Source organism: Sardina pilchardus, chromosome 21 (assembly GCF_963854185.1).
Source record: "Sardina pilchardus chromosome 21, fSarPil1.1, whole genome shotgun sequence".
Taxonomy (NCBI): Eukaryota; Metazoa; Chordata; class Actinopteri; order Clupeiformes; family Clupeidae; genus Sardina; species Sardina pilchardus.
Window position 1 is genome coordinate 6,378,596 of NC_085014.1, and position 17,500 is coordinate 6,396,095.

At 49.8% G+C, this 17,500-nt stretch overlaps 1 protein-coding gene across 1 annotated transcript in view; it reads right to left on the reverse strand.

Moving 5' to 3' along the window:
* Positions 1–6,177: 6,177 nt before the first annotated feature.
* LOC134068488 (neuronal acetylcholine receptor subunit beta-4-like) overlaps positions 6,178–17,500 on the reverse strand; it is an 18,685-nt gene continuing 7,362 nt past the window's right edge. Inside the window, exons 2-7 of the mRNA XM_062524133.1 lie at positions 14,693–14,838; positions 12,185–12,229; positions 11,070–11,179; positions 9,437–10,302; positions 9,168–9,262; positions 6,178–6,448 (exon numbers count right to left, since the gene is read on the reverse strand). Coding sequence (XP_062380117.1) covers positions 6,281–6,448; positions 9,168–9,262; positions 9,437–10,302; positions 11,070–11,179; positions 12,185–12,229; positions 14,693–14,838 — 1,430 coding nt within the window. The 3' untranslated portion in view covers positions 6,178–6,280. The remainder of the gene's footprint in view (positions 6,449–9,167; positions 9,263–9,436; positions 10,303–11,069; positions 11,180–12,184; positions 12,230–14,692; positions 14,839–17,500) is intronic.

The following is a 17,500-nucleotide window of genomic DNA, read 5'->3' on the forward strand; positions in this document are numbered from 1 at the left end:
GATTCCTAGCCTACGAGGAACACTATCGGAAACTGATTCCGAAGAAGCCCGTCAAAACACTATAATTTTATATTGCAGCCCAATCATTTTGTAATCTATATAGGCCTTTGTTTGCTGGTTTGGTTTTTCGTGAAATACGGCTTCAGTACCATGGACAACGGACTTGCTTCCCGTGCACCGAGCTCAGGGTGACCAATGGTCAGATAACAGCACTCTTCCTCCTCAGGTCCTCAAACCACCCGTGGGTCATGGAACTCCTTTGTGTCTGAGTGATCTGTTTTCAGACTATTCCCCTACGCTGCTTCCCTTACAGAGTGTTTGTGCTAGAGTGTTGTGACTCAAAATCCTGTTTGGGTCAGAGTGTTAGTGTGAACTGATGTGGACTGATGGTTATACTCCAAATACACCCACATAACTACACACACACACACACACACATACACACGCACACGCACACAAGCATATAGAAGCCACAGACACAGACAGACACAGATAGACAGACACACACAAACACACACATGCCACACAGACACAGACACAGACACAGACACAGACACAGACACAGACACAGACACAGACAGACAGACAGACAGACAGACAGACACACACACACACACACTGCAGAGGAGGGGCCTGCCAAATACATCACTCATCACTTTCATTATTAAACACACCAGCTTGTGATTTCTGAATGAGCCAATATGCTTTTAACACACACACACACACACACACACACACACACACACACGCACACACACGCACACACACGCACACACACACGCACGCATACACACCAGCTTGGGATTTCTGAATGAGCCAAAGCTTTTAACACACACACACACGCACGCACGCACGCACGCACGCACGCACGCACGCACGCACGCACGCACGCACGCACGCACACCAGCTTGTGATTTCTGTTTGTGCCAATGTGCTTTTAACACACACACACACACACACACTCACACACCAGCTTGTGATTTCTGATAAAGCACAGCCAAATTATTTAAAATATTTAATAGTTAATATGTTGCTATTGCACTAGCCTATATGTATGATATAATAATATGTATATTACAGTATTATATCACTAACCTTGACTCTACAGATACCACAGCAAAATAGTATGTCAGCGTATGAAGTATAAGGTAGGCTTTAGTTCATGGTATAGAATGTAAGGTGAAGGTGATTTAGATCAAATATTTCTATTTCTGACCAAACATAGCTGAGAACTCATGAGACTTGAGATTCAAGAGTTGTTTTAAATTCACTCCAAGACCACATTCAGCATGATGTGTACACTTACTTACTTACTCATCAACAACTGGGCATCATAAAATTCATATTATTTATGTTTGGATATTTCTTGGCAAAGTTTCATTGGACCGAAAACAGCTGTTGAACATATTTCTGCTGGATATCTGATGTTGTGTCGTCCTCCTCGTAAGACAACACTCTAATTAATTGTTTGAGATAAAACTCTTTAATTAGGTAAATACTGTACAGCTCACGAGTGCGCTGATCTTTATCCAAAACAAAGCCATCAGCATTAACCAAAGATCCCATATCAAGCCTCCTCTTTGGCTCAGCACATAAGACCTTCTGGCTGCATCATTAAGGGGACGTATATCATGTTTTGTGGGGCATCTGAGAGTGCCTTGTCTCTGAGCGAGGGCTAGAGTGCAATCCCTTGCAGTTTACTGGGACGTGGGGAGGCGGGAGGGCAGCCTGCTCAAGAACACTCCTAAATCGCACCTGATACGAGAGATAAAACATACACCGACAAAACCTGGACCTCAGTTTGGATGCTGTTAGACGCCTCTGCTTTACTGCAGAGCAAACAGCGGCCTGGTGTGGGCCAGGTGTGGGCCAGGTGTGGGCCAGGTGTGAGCCTGGTGTGGGCCTGGGGCAAACAGTGGCCTGGTTGATGTGCATTCATTATTATTACCACAGATTGTAAGCTTCTATTGTGACTTTTATACTTTATTAACTGTTGTTGTCTGTGTCCTGCATTGAGAATGCTTGATGGACAACACACACTGTACACAACACACACCGTACACAACACACACTGTACACACACACACTGTACCCAACACACACTGTACACACACACACTGTATGCTGCTGGACATCTGAATGTGCCCTGAAGGGCTGAATGGAATTATCTATCTATCTATCTAGTCCACACCTGAGGCCCCCCCACCCCCTAGTCCACAGCAAAGTCCCTAGATTACTACCCCCCCACCCCCTTCTTGGGCTGTGTCCAGAAGTCAAGTGTGCACGCTGGATAGTACCTTCTTTCCAGTAGCGTCTTAGTTAGCTTGCTCCTCAGTATGCGTCCCTACCTACATTTGGACAGCACTAACTAGTTGGCGTCACCTGACTCGGGGAGGGGGGTGTGTTGGCGATTTGCATGACGTGTGGAGCTTGACCTGCGCTGCACAATGGATAATGGGATATCTGAGGCCAAAAAAGATGCATCGATGCACGCTTGGAAATCACGCCAAACGAAGTACCCAACTAGTGAGAGCGCTTGACTTTCGGACAGTCTATTCTGACGTAACTTCCGGAAAATGCACACTGCCCAGCGTGTGTACTGATGTTTCAGACACAGCCTATGTCACACCGAAGGCCGTAGATTCCTACCCCGCCTCTCCAAAGGGCCTAGATTACCCCCCTCAGACAACAGCTCTCAGTGAGTGGGTGGGTGTTGCATCTGGATGGAGGAGTGGGTGGGTGTTGCATCTGGATGGAGGAGTGAGTGGGTGGGTGTTGCATCTGGATGGAGGAGTGGGTGGGTGTTGCATCTGGATGGAGGAGTGGGTGGGTATTGCATCTGGATGGAGGAGTGAGTGGGTGTTGCATCTGGATGGAGGAGTGGGTGGGTGTTGCATCTGGATGGAGGAGTGGGTGGGTGTTGCATCTGGATGGAGGAGTGGGTGGGTGTTGCATCTGGATGGAGGAGTGAGTGGGTGTTGCATCTGGATGGAGGAGTGGGTGGGTGTTGCATCTGGATGGAGGAGTGGGTGGGTGTTGCATCTGGATGGAGGAGTGGGTGGGTGTTGCATCTGGATGGAGGATGGCACTTTTATGGCTGTGTGTGGATTACCCCCTCAGACAACAGCTCTCAGTGAGTGGGTGGGTGTTGCATCTGGATGGAGGAGTGGGTGGGTGTTGCATCTGGATGGAGGAGTGGGTGGGTGTTGCATCTGGATGGAGGATGGCACTTTTATGGCTGTGTGTGGATTACCCCCTCAGACAACAGCTCTCAGTGAGTGGGTGGGTGTTGCATCTGAATGGAGGAGTGGGTGGGTGTTGCATCTGGATGGAGGAGTGGGTGGGTGTTGCATCTGGATGGAGGATGGCACTTTTATGGCTGTGTGTGGATTACCCCCTCAGACAACAGCTCTCAGTGAGTGGGTGGGTGTTGCATCTGGATGGAGGAGTGGGTGGGTGTTGCATCTGGATGGAGGAGTGGGTGGGTGTTGCATCTGGATGGAGGATGGCACTTTTATGGCTGTGTGTGGATTACCCCCTCAGACAACAGCTCTCAGTGAGTGGGTGGGTGTTGCATCTGAATGGAGGAGTGGGTGGGTGTTGCATCTGGATGGAGGAGTGGGTGGGTGTTGCATCTGGATGGAGGATGGCACTTTTATGGCTGTGTGTGGATTACCCCCTCAGACAACAGCTCTCAGTGAGTGGGTGGGTGTTGCATCTGAATGGAGGAGTGGGTGGGTGTTGCATCTGGATGGAGGAGTGGGTGGGTGTTGCATCTGGATGGAGGAGTGGGTGGGTGTTGCATCTGGATGGAGGAGTGGGTGGGTGTTGCATCTGGATGGAGGAGTGGGTGGGTGTTGCATCTGGATGGAGGAGTGGGTGGGTATTGCATCTGGATGGAGGAGTGTGTGGGTGTTGCATCTGGATGGAGGAGTGGGTGGGTATTGCATCTGGATGGAGGAGTGTGTGGGTGTTGCATCTGGATGGAGGAGTGGGTGGGTGTTGCATCTGGATGGAGGAGTGGGTGGGTGTTGCATCTGGATGGAGGAGTGGGTGGGTGGGTGTTGCATCTGGATGGAGGAGTGGGTGGGTGTTGCATCTGGATGGAGGAGTGGGTGGGTGGGTGTTGCATCTGGATGGAGGAGTGGGTGGGTGTTGCATCTGGATGGAGGAGTGGGTGGGTGTTGCATCTGGATGGAGGATGGCACTTTTATGGCTGTGTGTGGAGGGACGTGGCCAGCGGTCCTCCCCTGCTGAGGTGCGGATGTCCTAAGAGCCTGATCCATCACTGGTCATCAGGAAGGGGCTAAATCACTGGTCATCAGGAAGGGGCTAAATCACTGGTCATCAGGAAGGGGCTAAATCAATGCAGACGCTGTCGCTGCCTTGGCAGCAGGGTGGCATGTGGAGGTGTGTGTGAAGAGCCAGCAGCTGGCGGAGATGAAGGAGGCAATCTCTAATGATTTAAATACACAGCTCACAAAGGAACCTCTGCAGTCGGCAGAATAGCCCAGCCCACTCAGCACTCTTTAAAGAAAAGTAATAGTGTGTGTGTGTGTGTGTGTGTGTGTGTGTGTGTGTGTGTGTAAGCACATGCACTGGACGGATTTTTGCGTTTGTATGTGGGTACAAATATTTTCAAGACAATACCTGACCAGATCTGTCTCCTTCTCACTCATGCTGTGTGTGTGTATGTGTATGTGTGTGTGTGTGTGTGTGTGTGTGTGTGTGTGTGTGTGTGTGTGTGTGTGTGTGTGTGTGTGTATGGACGTGGAAGACAACACATTCAGCAGGATAGGAATCACAAAATAAAAAGTGTCCAGCAGGGGGCATGATGAGCACAACTAACTCTGAGAGAGCGAGTGTGTGTGTGTGTGTGTGTGTGTGACAGAGTGTGTCTGTCAAACTCAACTCTGGTTCTTGCCAAAAATGTACACCGGCGAATACACTCACAATGTCACTGTAATGAACACAATGTCCAGTTAGGCCTCGCAAATTGAAATGGAATTGGCAAAGACTGAATATGACCCATAAATGAATCTCCAAACCAATTCTTGTCAGGAGCTGTTCCAAGTGAACACACACTTCCCTTCAAACAACACAATGGCATGGAGATATGTTGGTGAATCATCCCCTACACAGACGTGGCCCGTGGATTTTATTGAAAAAAATAATAATCCTCGTGGATTAATGGTGCATTTTATATAACTTTTAATGAAACAATAAAAATCACAGATTTACAGACAGCAAGTAAAAATGGTAACGTACAGACGCAACGGAGGTTAGCAAATTTAATAGCAGGAAATAAATGCCAATTTGTGACGATGAGGTCACTTTATGAGCCATCCATTCATCCCTGTGAAGACACTTGAAGGGTTCAGATGCAAAACCCTCTAAATGCATCTGACCGCTCTTCTTTAAAATGAGCATTTTGTATCAGGCTCCTATAGGGGTTTGCATACGAATCAATATCTCAGACCAGGAAGAGGGGAAATTTAGCGGGATTTGAAGTGAAATTATTTAATTTTTGACAGAAGTGGCTTTTTAGAGGCTTTTGCATCTTGTCTCCTTTCCCCCTAGGGAATAAAAAAAAAAGGCAGGAAAGGTTTGCAAAAAATAGTAGACATAAGTCTTCGCTAAAGAAGACATTTTTTTACTGAGGGGCTAGCAGACGTTTCAGCCGCTATTCTCAATGCTCGCACCCCTAGAGAACGAGGCCGATAATTTGGACGGAGTTACAAGAAGTGTAAAGCCAGCACATGACTGGTCCACACGGGTCTTAAATGGCTGCGTGTTTTTTTACGTCATGACGGTAAGATTCTTTTTCTAACAATTAATACAAGTGGGATTTAGTTACATAGCGACTGGGTGATACTACAGGCCTTGTTTAGAACAAACAGTTTAGAAAAAACACTGGTCACCTTATTTATGGGACATCTACTGTAGTAATCTGACTCTAGCTAAATTGTTTGGCTGTGCGCACATTTTCTAAGAGAAAGCATGTGGACTTGCAATGAATGATTTGGTGCTTGGATGCCCTTCAGCAACAGCGTGTGATTGGAAGGTGAGACATGGCTCTTCCTCCTCCTCTTCGTCCCCCTCGGAGCTGAGCGCTGATGCTGAATGCTGATGTCTCGTGGCTTTGGCAAACCTCCCTCCCTCCCTCCCTCCCTCCATCCTGTCATGTCCGCCACTCTGTCACCTCCGTCGCGTTTGTCACTTCCGTCACACGAACACACACATCAGTCACGCCCGTCACGCCGCCCCTCACGTCGTCCCGTCACATGCCGCTCCTGCCGGCGGCCTCGGTGTGTGGCAGCGGCACGATGTGGCTCTGGAAGAGCGGCTGCAGGAAGAGCCCCAGCGTCCCCGACACACACACGATCACGAAGATCCACAGGAAGAGCCGGTCCACCACCATGGCCACGTACTTCCAGTCCTCGATCACCTGCGGCAGAGGAGCGGAGCACAGCCCAGTAAGAACACGCTGGTGTGGGAATAGAATAGCACGCAGCGTAATAACACATACGGACATACACACTGTAGCTTTGGAATAGCACGCATCGTAATAACACATACGGACAAATGCGTGCCATAGTGTTTGTCCATTTCTACAGATGCATCACATAAAACACTCTAATAGCTGAGCTACAATGCACATGCTTTCTGCTTGCAGATATCACTGCAACACATTTGCAACACACTTCAGCCTCAGGTTGTTTGCAAAAATTAAATGATTGTTGCAACAAACCGTTGAACAGTTACTGAACATAAGATTAACCAACCCAGACCCCTAATCTTAAGCTTAAACATAAATTGTAGTTACTGTAAGAAAGTGTCAGCAGATAGTGTGTTGATATTCTGAGCATTTGTAGACAGTGTGCGGGCGGATTCTCCAAGTAGAGGGTGTCATGGTGGCTTTTCGACTGTCAAAAACAAAGTTTAATCACACACATCCGGAATGTTTTTGGGTGTGAGATCAAAAAACAGTCCAGTGCCTGTATTGTATATAAAGAACTGTATTGGGTGTGCAGATTTTTTGGGGGGTTTGTGACTGTTGAAATAAATAGTAGGGGAAAAGAAGAAGAAAAAGAGCTAAAGAGACAAAGAGAAAAAAGATAGAACATGAACAACAGAAGAGAGAGAGAGAGAGAGAGAGAGAGAGAGAGAGAGAGAGAGAGAGAGAGAGAGAGAGAGAGAGCGAGATGAAATTGAGAAGACCAAAGAGACAGAGGGAGAGAACAGACTGAGGATGAGAAATGATTTGCCCGTAATGAGTTGGGCAGCGTGGGGTTATAGTTGCTTAGCTATACAGTACATGGCTGTAATGAGTTGGGCAGCATGGGGTTAAAGTTGCTTAGCTATACAGTACATGGCCGTAATGAGTTGGGCAGCGTGGGGTTATAGTTGCTTAGCTATACAGTACATGGCTGTAATGAGTTGGGCAGCGTGGGGTTAAAGTTGCTTAGCTATACACTACATGGCCGTAATGAGTTGGGCAGCGTGGGGTTATAGTTGCTTAGCTATACAGTACATGGCTGTAATGAGTTGGGCAGCGTGGGGTTATAGTTGCTTAGCTATACAGTACATGGCCGTAATGAGTTGGGCAGCGTGGGGTTAAAGTTGCTTAGCTATACACTACATGGCTGTAATGAGTTGGGCAGCGTGGGGTTATAGTTGCTTAGCTATACAGTACATGGCCGTAATGAGTTGGGCAGCGTGGGGTTAAAGTTGCTTAGCTATACAGTACATGGCTGTAATGAGTTGGGCAGCGTGGGGTTAAAGTTGCTTAGCTATACAGTACATGGCCGTAATGAGTTGGGCAGCGTGGGGTTAAAGTTGCTTAGCTATACACTACATGGCTGTAATGAGTTGGGCAGCGTGGGGTTAAAGTTGCTTAGCTATACACTACATGGCTGTAATGAGTTGGGCAGCGTGGGGTTAAAGTTGCTTAGCTATACACTACATGGCTGTAATGAGTTGGGCAGCGTGGGGTTAAAGTTGCTTAGCTATACAGTACATGGCCGTAATGAGTTGGGCAGCGTGGGGTTAAAGTTGCTTAGCTATACACTACATGGCCGTAATGAGTTGGGCAGCGTGGGGTTAAAGTTGCTTAGCTATACACTACATGGCTGTAATGAGTTGGGCAGCGTGGGGTTAAAGTTGCTTAGCTATACACTACATGGCTGTAATGAGTTGGGCAGCTATACATGGTCACTGGCCCTATTGACCCCATAACCTCCTGCTCTCTAATCTGCCCTGTCCTTGCTGTGAGAGCAGCCATCTCTCAAACAGCCCCCTCCATTGATCCAGCTCACAACACAATCAATGGCACCGCATTTGTGTCGCTTCGCTCGTGTCTCCCAGTCTCTAACACTTCGGCCTGCGAGTCGTCACGCTAAACACTTGCAGTCCCTGCTGACTGTGCTGTCCACTGACACATTCCTCCACAGACAGCTGACTCCTCTCCTCTGACACCGCAGCTGCCCACGTACAGGACTTACAAGAGCCATCACTTAGTGGACGCAGGCCGCTCTTCCCCACGTACAGGACAAGAGCTTAGACACTTAGTGGACGCAGGCCGCTCTGTTCTATTTAAGGTGTCAGACGCTTATTTGACTTGTGCTGTGTCAAGTGTTCACTTGAAGTTGCGAGGTGTGTCTGGTTGCTAACACGTGCAGGTGTTTATGCAGTGCTACATGTACTGACACCCATGTGTATGTTGCATGACACGTAAACAGCGACAGTGTTGTGAGGAGCAGGTCAATCTCAGAGTACCACAGGCCTGTTTAAAGGGGAGAAAACACTATACACTAGAGCCGGAATATAGAAAGAGAATAACGTGCAGAAAACAAACAAGAATAAAAAGAATGAAACCATCTGTTGTGCTGATCCAACCCTTAGTCAGTGCTTTTACTAGTTGGTGTAGGTGTACACACTGCATAATTGATGTGCATTGCACAAACAGGTCATTAAGGCAAGACGATGGGTCAATAGCTGTTGAGAGAGGTGCACGAGCTCATTCTGGCTCTAGATTACTCACGCTCTGGTCATTCTGGTTCTAGATTACTCACGCTCTGGTCATTCTGGTTCTAGATTACTCACGCTCTGGTCATTCTGGTTCTAGATTACTCACGCTCTGGTCATTCTGGTTCTAGATTACTCACGCTCTGGTCATCATCGTCCCCCATCATGCGGTCAGCTACATAGCGCACTCCGTCCACCGCCTCGTCCACGTTAGAGCCCCAGTCCATCCCTCCTCCTCCTCCTCCTCCTCCACCTCCTCCTCCTCCTCCTCCTCCTCCTCCTCCTGCCCTCTGCCTCAGGTCCTGCGCGGAGGCGTAGCCGTTGGGCAGGAAGTCCGAGCGCATGTCCCCCTTCCTGGCGCCCTGGGCGCTGAAGCCGAGGCTGGCGGACGCGGCCGACGCGGCGGCGCTCTTGTAGAAGTGGCCGGGCGACGAGAAGGCCGAGGTGAGCAGCGCGGCGGACGAGGCCGAGATGGCGGGCACGGAGGGCAGCGTTGGCGCCCCGCCGTAGCTCAGCCCCAGGAGCCCGCGCCGCTCCCGCGCCCGCCTCTGTTGGCGCAGCCGCTGGCGCGCCGAGCTGTTGTGCGGGCGCCGCATGAAGAGCAGCGCGGGCAGCTTGACCAGGAACACCAGCTTGACCCAGGCGGGCATGGTGTGGGTGCTGGGCGAGCGGTGGTGCACGTTGAGCACGCACACGCTGGTGATGATGGAGAAGGTGACCAGCACCATGGTGAACATCAGGTACTTGCCGATCAGCGGCACGTCCAGCGAGGTGGGCGGCACGATTTTCGAGATCAGCAGCAGGAAGACGGTGAGCGCCAGCAGCACGGAGATGCACAGGGTCATCTTCTCGCCGCAGTCCGACGGCAGGTAGAAGACCAGGATGGCCAGCGAGGTGATGAGGATGCAGGGGATGATGAGGTTGATGGTGTAGAACAGCGGCTTGCGCTTGATCAGGAAGTCGTAGGTGAGGTCCACGTAGGTGGGGTCGTTGGGGTTGACCGTGCGCCGCCCGGGCAGCGCCAGGATGTCCCACTCGCCGCTGGGCGTGAAGTCGTCCATGCTGGCCACCTCGGACTTGAGCACCAGGTCGATCTCGGTGTGGTCGTAGGTCCAGGAGCGGAACTTGAGCGTGCAGTTCTGCTGGTCGAAGGGGAAGTGCTTGACCTCGATCTTGCAGGCGCTCTTGTAGATGGCCGGCGGTAGCCAGGCGATGCTGCCGTTGAAGAGCACGATGGCGTTGGTGAACACCGTCACCTCGTACGTGCCGTCAGCGCTGGGGAGGGATGAGAGGGGGGGGGGGGGGGGATGGGGGCGCAGACATGAGACAGAGATGAGACTACAGGTACAAATCATCTGTGAATACCTCCTGCTCATTTAGGAGAGGACTGCTTCAGGAAAGAGACATTTGGATGCAGACGATGTGAAATGAGATGTCGCTGTTGGTGACAGATCCAGATAAATGAGAGATGTCACTCAGCTAACAAACGACTGAGACTAGACTCTCTAACAAACTGAAATATACCACAACACATCCAGAGGTGTAAAACTCCAGCTCCAGAAAATAAAAGTCCAACCATGTATTGGTTCTACCTGTGCATTTAACACAGGTGATGTCATCAATTAACTAATCTACCTGGCTGAACAGTTGTTCCAAATAGAATCAGCTGGTTTAACTGAATGGTTGGCACAGATGTGTGGTAGGACTTTCACTCTCTGGGGCTGGACTTTTCCACCTCTGAACATATCGAACAAGTTCCTAGCGTTCTCAGTGAGCACACGTCTATCTGTGCACTGGGAGTCGAGTACATTGAAATGATCTACTGCAAACGCTAATTGTGTTTCTCTGTTGTGCATCACAGGCGGGAGGTGTAGCTGACGGAGGGTGGGTGGGGGGGTGACGGAGGGTGTGGGGCTGATGGAGGGTGTGGGGGTGACGGAGGGTGGGTGGGGGTTGACGGAGGGAGGGTGGGTGGGGGGGTGACGGAGGGTGGGGGTGACGGAGGGAGGGTGGGGGGGGGGGGGGTGACGGAGGGCACCCACTTGTTGTAGAGCACGATGTCGGGCAGCCAGATGTGGCGGGAGGGGATGCGCAGCTTGTCGATGCCCTCGTACTCCGCCGGGTTCCAGGACAGACGGTAATCATTCCAGTTCTGCAGGAGAAGCACGGAGGATTCACTCACTCACTCTCAACAACCACTCTCTCTCTCTACCTCTCTCTCTCTCTCTCTCTGTCCCTCTCTCTCTCTCTCTTACAGCTTTTTCTCTCTCTCCTTGTCAACCTTGTGGATTCTCTCTCTGTCAGCACCACCGCCTCTCTCTCTCTCTGCGCTCCACCAACACCACTCCATCAACACGATTCCACCAACACCACTCCATCAACACGATTCCATCAACACTACTCCAGCTCTGTTTCCCTGGCGACTCTCTCTTTCTGCGCCCCATCAACACGACTCCATCAACACGACTCCATCTGTTTCCCTGGCGACTCTCTCTTCTCTCTCTCTGACTCATTGTCCTCGTCATAGATCTTTCTGTGTTTCGCCGGCACTATAGACTCACTCTCTTCCTAGCTCCATCAACCAGACTGTCCTCTTTCTCCTCTGTCCCATACATTATTTCCCTCTTTCTCTCTCCCTCTCTCTCTGTCTCTCTATCTCTCTCTCTTTCATTCCCTCTCTCACTTCCCCTATCTCTCTCCCTCTCTATCCCTCTCCCGCTCTCTTCCGCTCTTTCTCTCTGTCTCTCTATCCCCCCTGTCTTTCTTTCTTTCCCTCTCCATCTCTCCCCCCTCTCTCTCCCCCCTCTCTCTCTCCCTCTCTCTCTCTCTCTCTACACACATTAGCCCTTCTCACCCACTCCATTCTTATTTAAAGATTATTTTTTTGGGCTTTTTTATGCCTTTAATTGGACAGGACAGTAGAGAGAATGACAGGAAGTGAGTGGGAGAGAGAGTCGGGGTGGGATCCGGAAAGGACCACGGGGCGGGAATCGAACCCGGGTCGCCGGCGTACGGTGCAGGTGCCCCAGCCAGTTGCGCCACTGCCGGGGCCTATTCTTATTTAAATGGAGGGCCGGGAGACAGCAGGAGGTAGTGATCCTGGGTGGTAAAGTGCTGGTGCTGTTTAATAGGGTGGAGGGGGCATCCTCTCACTCACCTGAGTTAGCCACACGTTGGTGGTCATCACCTGGTCTCGTTCATTCTGTGGACACAGAGGGGAGATGGGAAACTCACACACAGATGCACAGTATAGTTTATATACCCATCACACTCACACACTCACTCACACACACACACACACACACACACACACACACACACACACACACACACACAACACACACACACACACACACACACACACACACACACACACACACACACACACACACACACACACACACACACACACACACACAGTCACCCATAAAAGAACACAATGATGTACATAAACGTAAGCGCACAGTGCACACTCTTCTCAGTGAACAACTTCCTACTCATACACACACTCATAAAAGCACCCATAAAAAGGCACACTATGATATGCAAGGATGCATACAAGCACACAGTTTATAGAGACACACTCTGCACACTTAATAAATGTACATACATACTGCACGCTTACACAGAATACACACACACACACACACACACACACATTCTGATACTGATTCAGCTGTGTGTGACATTTCCACACAGCTGTGACGTGTGGCAGTAGAGTAATGTGTGTGTGTGTGTGTGTGTGTGTGTGTGTGTGTGTGTGTGTGGCTGTGATTGTATTTCCCTTCCCCGCTGCGCTGCTCAGATCTATGACACCATTACCAGAAGACGACGAGTGTTCCGTCTCTCTCCGTGTCCTCACCCGCACCCCCCCCCCCCCCCCCCTCCTCCCCCGCGCGCTCCGTAACGCTAAATCCATACGCCGCAAATGAAATGAGTCACGGAGCCACGGCGGGGCGGCCCGAGCGACGGCCTCCATACCGCGCCCGTCCGTCCGGTGCACCCCTGCGCCGCGCTCCGGCAGTAAAGCGCGACCCCAGCGAGTATATCACCGGCGCCCGCGGCCCCGCTGCTGGCCTGGGTTTACAGTGCGCCGCTATTTCAATTACGCGCGCGGCGGGAGACAGTGAGGGACCGTAAAGGAGGATCTGCCGGGCGCGGGATGGCCCCTGGGGCGGGCGGTGACGGGCAGAGCGGCCGGCGGCGTGTAAATCAAACGCTTTACGGCGTCCGGCGTAGTGTGGCGAGGAGCGGAGAGAGAGAGAGAGAGAGAGAGAGAGAGAGAGAGAGAGAGACGAGGAGCGGAGAGAGAGAGAGAGAGAGAGAGACGAGGAGGCGGAGAGAGAGAGACGAGGAGCGGAGAGAGAGAGAGAGACGAGGCGGAAGGTGTCCGTCCTGAGGCCTGTGATGGTGGCAGCTGCTGCTAATGCTGATAAAGATCCACCAGAGGAAAGGGCTCTTTTATAGACCCACTCCCAACTTGGTGCATTTGCAGTGTGCTTAAGTGTGTGTGTGTGTGTGTGTGTGTGTGTGTGTGTGTGTGTGTGTGGACAGTGTGTGTGTGTGTGTGTGTGTTTCTGTCCTCACTCAGTGTGTGTCCTGACAACATTGACTCTAGTTCAGCGTTCAACAGCATCATCCCCTCCAAACTGATGAGCAAACTCAGTGAGCAGGTCTCTCCCATAGCCTGGGGTCTCTCCCGTAGCCTGGGGTCTCTCCCGTAGCCTGGGGTCTCTCCCATAGCCTGGGGTCTCTCCCATAGACTGGGGTCTCTCCCATAGCCTGGGGTCTCTCCCGTACACTGGGGTCTCTTCGCACTCCAACCAGCGGCTGCAGAGGAAGCTTCTATCCTGCGGTTGCCACTCTGAACTATAGCTCTGTATCCCAGTGACGACCAACCAAATAAGCCCCCAAGAGAAACCATTCATATTCCTCTAAACCACCGTCTGTAAACCAACTGTATACTACTGTCTACACTGCACTATATTTGATGGCTTGTAAGTTGTCACAAACAAACTTTGTATATCACATTGCACTATTCTGCTGTTTTGACATTTCTGGTTAGACACATATAATACTGCATTGTGTTGTCTTGTACTTGTACTTGTACTCTGCACAATGACAATACAGTTGGATCTGATCTAATCTAATCTCATCCTCTGTCTGATGTGCTTCCTATACTCTCTCTGTCTGGTTTGGGTCTGCATTGGGGCTGGTTTGGCTGAGCTCCACAGGAGCAGAGCAGAGGCAGACCTGAGCCACACAGTGGGCCTCATCAAGGCCACTGTCTAGTCGTCATTATTGCTTAACATTGTTAGCATTTTCGAAAATTGTGTGCTTACAGTAATCAATATGTTTACATTTACCAGTAGTGTATTTACCAGTGGTCTGGACATTTAGAACCATCAGTGGTCATCAGTGGTGTTTACTTCCTGATTACCACACAGGAGATCAGGTGAGCTGGTCTCCATAGCGATACTTCCTGGAGGGCCCGACTACTGTACCTTGGTGCAAACCTGAGCTCAGAACTAAACAAACCCAATCGAGCAGCTCAGACGGACTCCAGCCCACTCCCAATGGCTCTGGAGTGAACGCTGGCGGAAGTGGGCCGCATTAGGGCCGGGTCCAGCCCAGGTGTGAGCAGCGGTTGTGGGGGGGCACTCACCACGCTGATGAGCTGGGCCAGGGACACCTGCAGGAGGATGGTGACGCGCTCGGTGCGGTTGACGGCCGGCCGGATCAGCTTGTTGTAGCGGCCTTTACCCAGCAGCCAGTTCATCAGCCGCTCCTCCGCGTCCGCACACGCGCCGCCTGCACAGCATCATGGGATAGCATGGGTCAGGGCGAGGACACACAACGTCTACAGCACGCATCACAGATACACACACATTCATTCATTCAAACCTACTGTAATTTCCCAACGTCTACAGCACGCATCACAGATACACACACATTCATTCATTCAAACCTACTGTAATTTCCCAACGTCAACAGCAAGCATCAGATACAGACACACGTTCATCCATTCATTCAAAACTAGCTGCAGCTTATATAGTACATTGATTTGGCTAAATTTCTTCAGCTATGAGGTTAATACACGCGGGCAGTTACTGTAATATGGTATCAAAATGGCTTCGTTTCTTTTAACTTCCACAAAACACTTTCCTGCGGCTTATACACAATGTGGCTAATACACAGGAAACTACTGTAGAATTCACTCATTCATTCACATGCAGATTGCAGATACATGCATGCATACATTCGCACATCTGCGCAGCTGATTCTCAAATTGCCATTATGTAAACATCCAAACATTTTCATTGATTATTACTTTCGGTCAAAGCTGGTATCAGAAGAGCTGCTATGGGACATTGGCTTCTTCTCACTGAGGTGGATAATTGAGAGACTTGAGTAGTCCAGAGGCTTCTTCACACTGAGGTGGATAATTGAGAGACTTGAGTAGTCCAGAGGGTTTGAGGCTAGCTGCCTTCCCAGCGTAACTGACATGAGCTACGCTTGTTTTATTTCCTCTCGGCTCCTGTCAACACCTTCTTCATCTGGTGATGTAGCCCAGGTCGTTCCTGCCCAGGATATTTATTGGCGTGTTCCAGCGGCCCGCCGGGGCTTTTAATCGCGCTACATGGCGCATGCTTTACGGCCGGGGCCCCGGTCATGTTGCTGACGCCGCGCATTTCGGAGAGCAGCATTACAGCCTGTTCCTCATGCAACAACAAAAACTCGCAGCACATAAACACTGGAAAGGGTTTGGATAATGGGAGAACTTTGTATAGTGTACAGAATTTGCCCCACGGACCCCAAGCAAAGACCAGTCTTAAGACAACATGACATGGATAGATACAGTAGATAGATAGATAAATAGATAGACAGACAGACAGACAGACAGACAGACAGACAGACAGACAGACAGACAGATAGATAGATAGATAGATAGATACTTTATTAGATACTTTATTTATCCCCAAGAGAAAATTCAAGACATGGACTCTTTGTTGCAAGCAAATTTAATCCAAATTAATTTGAATTATCCCCAAATCAATTTTGAACAGCTTTTGCAGCATGATATTTCTGACTATACAGTATCATCACAATACATCAGCGAACAAACTAACTTTTAACTAGCATTGCCGAAGTGTTTACAAGACAATTCTGTAGACCTCTATCAAGGTATGTTGTTAGTTTTAGACAAATCTCTGCACCGCCTGTTGAGACTGATGAGATTCTAGGCACATAATCTCAATGAAAACCTTTGAAAAGCAGAAAGCAAAATAAAACAGAAGAGATTATTCCTCATAATTAGTTTCTAAGTACAGCTAAAGTTTCACACCGGATGCTAACGCCTCCATGTCCTGAAAGCATTACAGAAAACATTACCGGCCTCACATTTCAGGATGAAGGAGCCTGAGTCGACTACCAATGAGCCCTGACACGCCCACTACACCTCTTGACAAATGGCAGCCAGGAGTCCAACTGAGCGCGCTCCAACAGTGAGGGATTGGACGGCCACTTCCTGCAGAAACAGGAAGGACAGGGTGCGTGGGAGAAGATGGGGCGAGGTGGACGAGCCCTCCCTCACCCCTCTCTGCTGACCGCAGGGCTGCCGTGGTGAGGAGGAACGGAGGGGACCACAGAGAAGACTACACTCCGTTTGCTTGTTTGTTTGTTTGTTCATTTGATTGTTCAGTCATAAAGGACACTTTCAAAGGTGTGGTCCTCGATTCTGGCATATGGTTGTTGATAACAAAACTCCACCAGCCAATTAAATGCACCCATTAAGTGCATGACCCTGAGGCACTGAACAGCTGTAGCGTCTGTCTGTGCCAATGTGTTTGTTTTCTATTTACAGAGCCAGGGTTACAGAGATAAAGTTTGTATTTATTTCACTTCATTTCATTTGAACAAATACGCTGGTTAACAGCTTGAGGAGGGCCAGAAGAATGGGCTACAACGGAGGTGCGTTCAAATTCACAAATGTAGCTGTTTGTAAAAAAAAAACATTTATGTATGCTTTTTAGGTTTCTGTTTGCCTTGATTTTCGACAAATGTTTGCAAACACTCGTAAACAGTCTCAGGAGGTAGTTCTTCATGAACATACAGTACAGTGAAGCTTCTTCAGCAACATACAGTACAGTGAAGCTTCTTCACCAACATACAGTACAGTGAAGCTTGGTGTGAGCGTGACAAAGAGGCCTCATTTTTTTTTACCGCTGCGGTTTTACAACTCCCTCTGGGAAACCCAGAGTCTGATTAAAATATTCAGACATTTCCCTTTCCTAAGCAATTAAACTAGCGCACAAGAGTTATAGAGCGTCTGCTGAAGCACTCCCAAGAGGGGCGACCTATGACATGACCTTCATCTGCCACGCATGATGCTGTATCAGTCATGCTCGCCCTGCCAGATGATAGCAATCCTCTCCTCTCTTTGAATGCTAGCTGTAGCTATAGGAGGGGATCA